The sequence below is a fragment of the Haliotis rufescens genome, unplaced genomic scaffold, assembly GCF_023055435.1.
Source record: "Haliotis rufescens isolate VD_foot unplaced genomic scaffold, xgHalRufe1.0.p SCAF_14, whole genome shotgun sequence".
Taxonomy (NCBI): domain Eukaryota; kingdom Metazoa; phylum Mollusca; class Gastropoda; order Lepetellida; family Haliotidae; genus Haliotis; species Haliotis rufescens.
Genome location: NW_025963824.1, coordinates 25,327,254 through 25,340,042, shown reverse-complemented (window position 1 = coordinate 25,340,042; position 12,789 = coordinate 25,327,254). Strand labels below are relative to the sequence as shown.

The following is a 12,789-nucleotide window of genomic DNA, read 5'->3' as shown; positions in this document are numbered from 1 at the left end:
CCAGCCAACTCATTCTCTTTCTGGGGTTTAATAGGCTGGAGGAATTGTGATGTGGGGGTGGACGGATGGGCATATAACGTGTGAGATAGGATAAGTATAATATAGGATCTATAGGATGAGTTATTGTAAAATTTACACATTTTTAAACTTATCCTATCTCACACTATGCATTTATCCCATGGTTGGAGGCTGGGGTGCAAACCCCATCCCATCAAGGAAACAACCGTAGGATACACACGAGGAAGCTGGTGCCAAACAGTTATACAGAACAAATATTATGTACGGCAACACTGTCCGGTGTCATAAAGAAAAAACTTGTGGATAGGGAGGAAACACTCAAAAAATAGTGTTGTGACCCTGATACGTGAACAAATGTGTGAATTGCAAGTGAATTGTGTTTAACAGTATTCCAGTTATATCACGGTGTGTCAGCTTAATGTGGGAGGAAAGCCCGAAGTAATGCAGGTCTCAGATGTTTATCACTTTGGTGAAACCCACAAGCACAGGTATGGTGCTGACAAACCTAGAAACATAATCAGGGCGAACCGGGATTCGAACCCACAATCATAGGTTTCTGGCATGCCCAAGGGACGCAACTCTGCAAATGAATCAGCTTCAGATGACTGGGCCCCCCGTGCCCCCCGTGAACAAATGAAACACATGAGATCGGGAATAGAATGTGAAACTTGTTCATACATAAAGAAGCATAATTGTAAGCCACACAATACAATGTTCAACTTATAATCGATTCGGAGATGCACTCCAGCCAATCAAAACAACAAGACCGGGGTATCACTATCTCCATTGATGATAGGACAAGCTAGCTTGGCATCTCTTTTTACGAGTCGTCAAAAACCATCAATAATGCCTCAAGGATTGAAGCGATAGGTTAAGACAAGAAGAAGAGTGAGTGAGTGAGTATTCCAGTTATATTGCGGCATGTCAGCTTAATGTGGGAGGAAAGCCCGAAGTGATGTAGGTCTCAGACGTTTACCACTTCGGTGAAACCCACGAGCACGGGTATGGTGCTGACAAACCTAGAAACATAATTGGGGCGAACCGGGATTCGAACCCACAATCATAGGTTTCTGGCGTGCCCAAGGGACGCAACTCTGCACAGCGAATCGCGGCGCCTTAGACGACTGGGCCACCCGTGCTCCGACAAGAAGAAGAACGATCGACAATATCCACAAAAGGATTGTCGTACCTAACAACTCATGCAAAAGCGACTTCCGGGGGCTAGGGGGGGGGGCAGGTGGATTGTTTTTTTTTTAGAAGCTGGAAACCTTTGGCACGTTGCCGCTTAGGATCGAAAGAAGAATGAGAAATGCATAGAATGAGATAGGATAAGTTTAAAAATATCCAATTACACAATATTATTTTTGGTTTACTAAAAATGTTTAAAGTAGGTGGGAAATATATAGTGGCAACCAGGTGTTTAAGATAAATTTTCAACAGGTTTTAATTATAAATTTAATTAATTTATTGATATAACTAGCAACAGTACATGAGTGTGTTTTTAAAAACGAATACTTATTTTAGATTGGCAGAATAAAAAAACACAGTTTTGTGGAGTCAGTGGATTTGGAAACCAATTTAAAAAAAAGGCAGGTCTTAATTTGAAAAAAAACCCCTTCCATTTCCATACAACTGAATAAAATTGAATAAATTAAGAAACAGTGAGAGCAATATGAAGGTCAGAGTCGCATGTTTCTCATTCAAAATGTCTGGATATTTTCTATGACTAGCAACAGTTTAAAGTTGAGTGTTTATCAAGACTTTGATTGAGCATTCTCAAACAAGAGTCGGTCATTGAAGACCTTCAAGGGCTTAATCTGTCCGTCCTCCAGAAAGTAGAGGTCGTTATTTGACCTCCGCATATAAGCAGCTGCTTTGCCGAACACACTGTAGGTTAACACAAGCACATCGCACATACTCAAGAAGTACTGGTCAGCAAGCACCTTCTCAAAGCCAGTACATGGATCAATCTTTATTCTCTTTGTTTTATCGATATGAATGATTTCGCCTTCTATTTCCACGTTCTGTAAAGGAAACAGCTCCATAACTTTTGAGCGAACGTTGTCGGAATCGCTTGCTACAAATATTCTATACTTATGATGATCTTTGTACTTCTTGAAGAAGTCCCACACCACCGAGACGGACTCCATTGTATTCCTCACTTCTGAATCCCATGGGATGGTGGGATTCTTACCGAATCGTAAATGAGCACAAACAAGCTTGAAGTTCTCCGTAGGTTTTGCTTTAGCCAAAGCAGTTGTCAATCGTCTCTTCACACGCCTATTGAGCTTAAAGATATTCTGCCACAGATCGGCGAACACGATTGGCCGTGGCTTGGTTTTCAGTTTTTGACGAAATATCGTCTTGTAGTAAGGATTATTTTTCAAGGCGTAGAAGTAGTCATAGTTTGTTGTAAGGTACACAACATCCTGGGGATACACAGCATCGAAGTCGATCTGACCAATCAGCTGTCGAAAGACTTTATCGTTAACTGTATATAAATATTTCGTAGAAAGACCTTGAAGTAATGTTGAATTTATTTTCCAGTTCAACTTCCTTGGGTGGAATAAATTGGATAACACACACGGAGAGGACATATCGACTCCGAACGTTCGGTTTGTCACTAAAGATATAACATATGCCGACAGTATCCCATGCTGCCGATCACCCCATCCACAACACGTGATATTTTTTCGGCAATAATATATTATATATTTCTCACGATTGGAGTTCGTTTTGCGCAAACTTGCATTTTGGAAATGATTGAGTAGAAATCTATCACGATTACTGGGGAGGAGAGCGTTAAGCTGTAGGTGTCGGGATATGTTTTTCAGTTCGACACCGGCATGCTGGGGGATTTGTTCCCTGCTGGAGTTGGCTACCTCTATCTCGATGTCGTTCAGTATCACGGGAGCGTGGACGGGCCCATCTCCAATCTGAGACAGCGTTTCTTTTTCCGATTTCGGAAGGACTACGACTTGCACCGGCGGCACCTTGAGTGTGAGGTCGTCGAGGAAGTAGAGGCTGATGATGACGGTGACGATGCAGAGGCAGAGTGATATTGCCAGTCCATATTTGGGTTTCATCTGTAACAAGAGATATGAACAATGAATGCATGACCATTTGATAACCAGGGGCGATATACTCAACGACAAAAGAAACGCAAATACATACAGGTTGGTTAATATATGAAGAATTACTCATATTCAAGAGTACTAGATTGGTTCAATGCACACATGAACATACTGTCATGTTGCATGAGTCAACACTCATTAACACATCACGTGTCAACATTGATCCATGACTTGAGATGTACCTTTTGTCTCGTGCAAGATTAGCGTGTAAAGTTTGGAAATCATGTGTAGCATATTGTGCTAAGAATAAAGACACCATGGTAGCCCAGTCCTGCTTTCAGTAATATTACATCTTGTTTTTCTGTTACAATTTTTCTAAAATTAAAAATTAAAAATGTTTGTTTTTTTATTTGTTGTTTAATGTCGCACTCAGCAATATTCCAGCTAAATGATGGCGGTCTGTAAATAATTAAGTCTGGACCAGACAATCTAGTGATCGATATCGTGAGCATCAATCCACACAATTGGGATACAATGACATGTAACAAGCAAGACAGCGAGTCTGACCACCCCCTACCCACCCCAAATAAAACAAAAGTGAACAGGCCACTTGGTCAATATGTAAGTTATGATTCTGGGAAATATTTTAAACGTTTTTGAGCTGCAGTCCGTAAAACTGAACTGGTCCACCAGTCTTAGGGTTTGGTCTTTGCCGCATTCAATGTATGACATATCCTCATCAAATAAACGTTTTAATACACACTTTGATAGGTCTTCCCTTCCATTCTGTATTTTAAATTTTATAATTTCTGTACCCCATGATATCCTATGTTCTTTACGTTCAGTTTCAAGTTGTACAAGATGCTTTCCGTAGTCTGGTGGATAGAGAGCCTGCACGGAGAGCGAAGGTTGGCTGTTCTATTCCCGGATGTGTCATACCGGCATTAAGGGAAAAAAACGCCCACGCACGCATGCACGCAACACACACTTAGCACATCTTCTTTTTAAACAAATTATTTTTTCATTTTCTGCAACATTGTTTTTTAAACCTCCCTACCAGTCCCATCTCCTACACCCAAAACAGTTATCGAATGCTGGTTCATTATTACACTGACTACGGTACACCACAGAGAATAGGGTAAAAAGCTTCTAATAATTTTATTCAGAAAGCTAACAGCCCACCAACATGACAACGGATCTGAGGACTTTGTGATTGTACGATGGGCATGGGTGTTTGCACTCTGCCGATATTCCATGTTTGTTCAACTCTGTCGCTTGATTGGACATTGATCAGTGGGATATTGCACTGAGTTTAATCAAAGACAGAAATGTGGGAAATATTCTCAGTAATAAAATCAGAATAATCCATGAAAACAAATCAAATCAGATTTACTCATACGTTGCCTTTCAAAAGGGAGAATTATGGCAAGCATGTAAATTGAGTAATTAAGTGAAGAAATTCAAAATTGCATCCATTGAATGTGAGAACTGCACCTAGTTTTCAGGCAACACTTTTTTTATTTTTTGTTTTATCGACCAAAACCATAAAATTTGAAAAGACAACCTCAGAATAGTTCTGGAGGGTTAGAATGGGTCTCCAACATCCTTCACTGGTCGTAAGAGGCAAGGGAAATGGATCGGGCGGTCATGCTTGGTTTGATGGTTTATTTGTTGTTTAACGCTGCACTCAGCAATATTCCAGCTATATGACGGCGTTCTGTGAATAATGGAGACAATCCAGTGATTGACATCATGAGCATTAATCCATGCAATTGGGATACAATGACACTGCCAACTGTAGATCGACAGTGTGCCAGGTCATTCGTCACCACTCGCCCCTTTCCGTAACCTGCAAGAAGACGCGTCCCCCTATCGATGAATGTTATGTGCGAAAATACGACAAACCAATCAGAATGCGCGTATGATTTCAAGTTCTTTGTCAAAGAATCCCTCAGAAATAATTTCTGTTTTTACATATGTCTTGCATCTAAAAATATACCCAAGACACAGTTAAATGTGTTCAATCATACTGTATAATTCCGCATGTCCAGATGTGCTTTAAATTGCATCTGAAATATATATAATATATGGGGAAATATATGTGAACCATTGCACAACGAGTTGACAGTTGTATTAGGTATGCCCGTTTGCGCTAAGACGGAACCCGGTTGCAAAAATGGCCACGAGAGGGGCACGAGTCGCTATTCGGCTTGTCCCGGAATAACACGAGTTGGTCATGAACGTGTGCCAGGTATTTGGCCATCCTGTCTATGAAAAAGATGGCTTACGCAACACAGGTAAGAGCAAGTATCATGATACGTGTCGGGGCGTGAGCAGTGCCCCCTGTATGCTTGGAAGTAGGTACCGGTATATTAAGTGGTATTGAACATAATTATTATTGTTTGCACATTAAATAGGTATAAACAGTGATCACTTATAAACAGTGATCACTTATAAACAGTGATCACTTATTGTTTGTGTATCATGAGTGTTTATTATATTTATTAATATGTTTACTGCACTTTCATTTCTGATGTATTTTTTTTAATTGAGGAATATGCATCACACACAAGCAAAACATGAATATCGTCTTCTATGTACATTTTGACATTGAGCCTACAGTGGACATAGTCTAGGCTGACATTTAGTCCCAGAAATAAAGTTATGCTATCTAAAGATATACATTTGCAAAATAAACAAAATATCCAAATGGAGCCAGAACAATACTAAAGCTGAGGCAATCCAGACCGGACAAATCATTCTAGACTTGAGTTGGTCTCCGTTTTAATATTTTTCTCTCGGGGTCTGGGTGACAGCTATAGTATATAGAGTATTTTCCTGTTTCTGTCGTAAGTCTAAAATTACATCTAAATCTTGTGAAACACATTCTGCCAGCATCACCAGACTTTAACATTAACCACTTTGTACTCACCTGTTTCTCATTAGCCAGCCCTCCTAACACCCCCCCATAGTTAACTACAGAGACTTGCACAAGTCTCTAAGGCAAAAATTATTAGTTGAAATCATAATTTCTAGATAATGTAAATAAAAAGAAAAGTTGTCTTATAAGAGACTGGTATCCTTACATCTAGACTTGCCTATTAATTATAAGGATAGAATTACTACACGTCCATGGACTTATCATTCAGTACAGCCTTGGAGCAAGGCTATAAACTACACAGCTGCCAACTTTCCCAAATCACAATTAGTATTTTGTTACGCTCTTCTGCTTAAAGTCCCACGGTATGAATCACCTACAGTAATATACTCATGTGATTCTGAAACTTGGCTGATGATTTTATCTTCTTGTTTCCTTACCAGTGTCTGTGGAAATTTAGTCCTTGTGATTTTTTTTTTCACAGATTGGAATAATATTCATGAATTAAGAAAGAAACAATCCTGGGAGTGAAAGCATTCCAGAGGTCGATATTGTGAGCATTGATCCACAGTGTCTGCCAAGTCCCTAAGTCTGATCACAAGTGCCATTAAGTCACCCCGACAACCAACTCTTGAACGAAAAGGTGAGCTTGGCCACAAGTCTTGTCTGTTCAAGACTTTCCTTGAAACTAGAAATCTGTGAAGCAATATTCGAACCAGGCCACAAGTCTTGTCTTTTCAAGGATTTCCTTGAGACTAGAAATCTGTGAAGCAATATTCGAACCAGGCCACAAGTCTTGTCTTTTCAAGGATTTCCTTGAGACTAGAAATCTGTGAAGCAATATTCGAACCAGGCCACAAGTCTTGTCTGTTCAAGGATTTCCTTGAGACTAGAAATCTGTGAAGCAATATTCGAACCAGGCCACAAATCTTGTCTGTTCAAGGCTTTCCTTGAGACTAGAAATCTGTGAAGCAATAGTTGAACCAGGCCACAAGTCTTGTCTGCTCAAGGATTTTCTAGCAACCCATGAGATCAATGAGCCAAAAGGCAACAAGTTTCCAGGGACGTTGTCAATCCCAGAACTCCCATGGGTTAAACTTTTCAAGAAAATGAACATGATGAATATTGCATGAGATTATTCATTCTGCCACAGGTGACTATACACATGGCACAAGTTCCATGGACATACCCAAGGCCAATATTAAATATATATAAGGTCATTTTTATTAACCAACACAGAAAGTAACATCCTTCATTGACAAACAGAAGGGTTGCTCACCACTGAAGAGTCATCAGTCATGCAGGCTCCGCAGTTGATTAAAAAGGTATAGCGATACGTCCCACAAGACAATCTAAATATTTTGCTATGCAGTGGAGAAGGTCCGACTGAAGCGAATGAGGTCTAGCTAGACATCAATCAGGTAGTGGTGAATCAGACTGATCGGGGGAATTCCCTAGTCCCCCTTGATGAGAAGCTGATGGATCTGGAACTACACGCGGGACCTGAACTACTAACTCCTTCCCCATCAACACCAAGTCTACTGCAGTTGGAGACAGATGATATCCCCCCCCATGTGATTTGATGGAGAAGAATGTTCCACAGCCATCATCCAGCATGGGAATATGAGTTGTGTGAGACTGTCCCACCCCTTTGCAACCACCCCAACACCAGAATACACCACACACATGTTCACAAAGACTGCCCCTCCCCCCTACACCAGAATACACCACACACATGTTCACAAAGACTGCCCCTCCCCCCCTACACCAGAATACACCACACACATGTTCACAAAGACTGCCCCTCCCCCCTACACCAGAATACACCACATGCATGTTCACAAAGACTGCCCCTCCCCCCCTACACCAGAATACACCACACACATGTTCACAAAGACTGCCCCTCCCCCCCTACACCAGAATACACCACACGCATGTTCACAAAGACTGCCCCTCCCCTCTACACCAGAATACACCACACGCATGTTCACAAAGACTCCCCCTCCCCTCTACACCAGAATACACCACACGCATGTTCACAAAGACTCCCCCTCCCCCCTACACCAGAATACACCACACACATGTTCACAAAGACTGCCCCTCCCCCCTACACCAGAATACACCACACGCATGTTCACAAAGACTGCCCCTCCCCCCTACACCAGAATACACCACACACATGTTCACAAAGACTCCCCCTCCCCCCTACACCAGAATACACCACACGCATGTTCACAAAGACTGCCCCTCCCCCCTACACCAGAATACACCACACACATGTTCACAAAGACTGCCCCTCCCCCCCACACCAGAATACACCACACACGTGTTCACAAAGACTGCCCCTCCACCCTACACCAGAATACACCACACGCATGTTATCAAAGACTGCCCCTCCCCCTACACCAGAATACACCACACACATGTTATCAAAGACTGCCCCTCCCCCTACACCAGAATACACCACACACATGTTATCAAAGACTGCCCCTCCCCCTACACCAGAATACACCACACACATGTTATCAAAGACTGCCCCTCCCCCCCTACACCAGAATACACCACACACATGTTATCAAAGACTGCCCCTCCCCCCCTACACCAGAATACACCACACACATGTTATCAAAGACTGCCCCTCCCCCTACACCAGAATACCCCCCACACCCGTTCACAAAGACTGCCCCTCCCCAACACCAGAATACACCACACACATGTTATCAAAGACTGCCCCTCCCCCTACACCAGAATACCCCCCACACCCGTTCACAAAGACTGCCCCTCCCCAACACCAGAATACACCACACACATGTTCACAAAGACTGCCCCTCCCCCCTACACCAGAATACCCCCCACACCCGTTCACAAAGACTGCCCCTCCCCTACACCAGAATACACCACACACCCGTTCACAAAGACTGCCCCTCCCCAACACCAGAATACACCACACGCATGTTCACAAAGACTGCCCCTCCCTCCTACACCAGAATACACCACACACACGTTCACAAAGACTGCCCCTCCCCCCTACACCAGAATACACCACACACATGTTCACAAAGACTGCCCCTCCCCCTACACCAGAATACACCACACGCATGTTCACAAAGACTGCCCCTCCCCCCTACACCAGAAAACACCACACACATGTTCACAAAGACTGCCCCTTCCCCCTACACCAGAATACACCACACGCATGTTCACAAAGACTGCCCCTCCCCCTACACCAGAATACACCACACACATGTTCACAAAGACTGCCCCTCCCCCTACACCAGAATACACCACACGCATGTTCACAAAGACTGCCCCTTCCCCCTACACCAGAATACACCACACGCACGTTATCAAAGACTGTCCCTTCCCCCTACACCAGAATACACCACACACATGTTTACAAAGACTGCCCCTCCCCCTACACCAGAATACACCACACGCATGTTCACAAAGACTGCCCCTCCCCCCTACACCAGAATACACCATACGCATGTTCACAAAGACTGCCCCTCCCCCCCTACACCAGAATACATCACACACATGTTCACAAAGACTGCCCCTCCCCCTACACCAGAATACACCACACGCATGTTCACAAAGACCCCCCTCCCCCCTACACCAGAATACCCCACACACACATGTTATCAAAGACTGCCCCTCCACCCTACACCAGAATACCCCCCCCCCACACACACACACACCAGAATACACCACACACATGTTAATAAAGACTCCCCCCCCCCCCCCCCCCCCCTACACCACAATACACCACACACATGTTCACAAAGACTCCCCCTCCACCCTACACCAGAAAACACACACATGTTCACAAAGACTCCCCCTCCCCCTACACAACCCCCCTACACCAGAATACACCACACACGTTATCAAAGACTTCCCCCCCAACCCCCCACCCCCCCCCCCCCACCCCTACACCAGAATACACCACACACATGTTCACAAAGACTCTCCCACCCACCCACAACACCCTACATCACCCACATATTCACAAAGACACCACCCCCTTCCTCTACACAACCCCCTACACCAGAATACACCACACATGTTCACAAAGACTGCCCCTCCCCTCATGGTACTGATATTGCAAAAGTTGTACTGATATTTTAATAGTTTTCCCAAGAACCTTTAGTTAACCCTTTCGCCCAGACTGTCCCAGTACCCGGCTGCCCGAAAAATCGGGCGGCTATTGTCCAAGCCCCACACACGGCTGCCCGATAAATTGGGCGGCGCGACCGTGTTTACAAAATCGCTCTTTCAACTTCCTTTCTCGTGTGTAATCTCGTTCTAAATATGGAAACGAGATCTACACGTGATTTACACGTCTTTCGATGGAATTTCCCAGTCTTTTTGGCGCGAAAATCGCAAATGTCACCTGTTTTCGCGACAGGTATTTTTCTCGCTTGAATCGTAAATCTAGCGTAATGGCGGCCAACTACGATTCGGATAGCGATCAGATGACTAACAACGACTCTATCGGGAATAATAATGTGTTTGATTTGAATAATTTACGTGAAGGGGAGAGGGAATTTCGTGAAGATTTTGGTGAAGATTTTGACGGTTTCGACGAGGTGTCCCCCCCCTGCCAACTTTCAAGAATGGGAGTGGCAGAGGGACCACAACGGTGGAGACATGAGGGATTTTGAAGAGGCGACCGGACTCAAGAATATATATTGACAAGGTGAGTGAAATATCGTGCTATTGATTTTTTCCAACTGTTTTACAATGATTCTGTGTTTGAACAGATTATCAGTGCGACGAATGAGAATGCAGCCTACAGGTGAACGAGCGATCACAACAACAACAAAGGTGAATGGCATGACGTATCTCTTTCTTTTTTTTAAAATTTAAGTTTCTGATCGCAATCCGAATTGTAGTTTGCCGGTTTGTCGTATGTCCTTATATTTCGCTCAATTTGAATAAATTTATTTCCATATTCATGTTTGTTTTCTTGTTTTTTACATCTTAATTTAAATTTTAGTAACTGTAATGATTATTTATTTATTAATTGATGTAATAATGTTCTGATTTAATTTATTATGCAATTGTAAATAACAGTGTATTGTAAATATGTTATCACAACTTGTATATTTGCAGAACTTGAATTTACGATCTTTCCGTCCTTTTACAATTTTTCCCTCCTTTCAGATCAATCTGTGATATCTTCTCTGTGATGTCATTCTTATAGGAGCTGTGGTTCAATGTTCAGGTAATGTGATAAATTACTATTTAAAAACTTAAAAACTTAATTTTTGTTTCAAATCCTGAAAAAGAACAAAATAAATCAAATATTTGTGTTTTTACCTGTGTTAACGAGTTTACCTGCGTTAACAAGTTTACCTGTGTTAACGAGTTTACCTAAGAGGCTGTAAGTGTATCATAAGTAATATGTGACATCAGTATAGAAAACAAAGTCAGTACCAAGAGTTGTAAACTTGTTTATTTGTTTACAGATGTGCATGAAGAGAATTTACCTGTAACACCTGGGATTACCTGTGCCGTCCAAGATGACAAGACCACTGTGTTATGTTTACCTTGTATCTGTGAGTTATTTTTGTGATTTGTAATACAATTTGAGCCAAAATTCATTGTCTGTTTTCATTTTTTCAGTGTTTTCAAGTTTTATTTCACTTGTAAACACCTGTAATTAGAAAATAACAAAGGTTAGAGACAATAACAACAAAGAATATTAAAGTATACTTAATCCTCTTTACAATGGTATATGATAAATGTATATTAAAAGCAAGTTTCTGGTAGAAAAAGTGCATCAAAAATGATAGTGTGATTTTCCAATAATACTGCCAGGGAGGCCAGTGTACAGGCCTTGTCAGTGTCAGGGACTGCAGGGTCTCAAGGGACATAACTCTGGGGCAGCCAGTGATGAAAGAGTTAATGATATGAAGGATACTAACTTATAGGGCGCGGCATTCAGGTAATGGCCTGATAGTTGTTAATGGCAGGAACTTGCCATACCTACTCATAAGTATCTCTTGGATAAGCAAACTTCAGAAGTTTCTGAGAAAACTTGTCCCCATTGCACCCACTATACACAAAGTTAAATAACATGGATCAAGGGCCATAACTCTGTAAAAAAAGAAAGTGAAGGGACCAATGTTTAACTCAGTCTTGACAAGTATCTCTTAGATAAGCATGCAAATTTTTTTTGTGTAACTTCAGTATAATTTTTTAGAAAACTTGTCCCTATTTCACACAGTATGCACAAAGTTGAAAAGCACGGAGCAAGGGCCATAACTCTGTAGAAAATGAATTCACGACACCAATTTTCAAACTCATTTGAGATCCTGACCAGTAACATCAGTGAGTAAAATTTCATCTCTCTGACTTAGTCAGTTTTTGAGAAAATTTGTCCCCTTTGGGAAGCAGAAAGATGGACGGATGATCCGTTTCTATATCCCCGGCCTAACTTTGTGATTGAGGAAAATTAGTCTCATCTGTATTTATTTGTCTTCAGTCCAGTGTAAATATGTTTGGGCTGGCAACATTTTAAAATTTAAAAACGGCAATTTATTTGACATATTTGTCCGTCAGTCTGGCTGGAATTTATCTGAACTTTAAACAATGAAAACTGATCTTTATACCGCCATTTTGATAGAGATGTTTTTATTTTTCATTGATACATAAAACAGATGCTCATATGTCAAGTGTATATTTAAATATATCTGACTTCTAGGATCATCCCTATCAAAAGAGGAGTCGTATATTCATATTCCAGTTAGATGACAGCCAGTGTTTTGGTAGTGTTTGAATGACTGTTATGACCGAGTCTTTTGTCCTCCCTAGGTC

The 12,789-nt window shown here is 42.0% G+C and overlaps 1 protein-coding gene and 1 long non-coding RNA gene across 2 annotated transcripts in view; one reads left to right on the top strand and one right to left on the bottom strand.

Moving 5' to 3' along the window:
• Positions 1-1,035: 1,035 nt before the first annotated feature.
• LOC124131245 overlaps positions 1,036-12,789 on the bottom strand; it is an 80,005-nt gene continuing 68,251 nt past the window's right edge. The window contains exon 2 of the mRNA XM_046494366.2: positions 1,036-3,104. Coding sequence (XP_046350322.1) covers positions 1,773-3,104 — 1,332 coding nt within the window. The 3' untranslated portion in view covers positions 1,036-1,772. The remainder of the gene's footprint in view (positions 3,105-12,789) is intronic.
• Positions 10,672-11,477, top strand: LOC125379155. Its single transcript, XR_007220614.1, has 3 exons — positions 10,672-10,794; positions 11,134-11,194; positions 11,439-11,477. It is a non-coding gene; the product is annotated as an uncharacterized LOC125379155 (long non-coding RNA).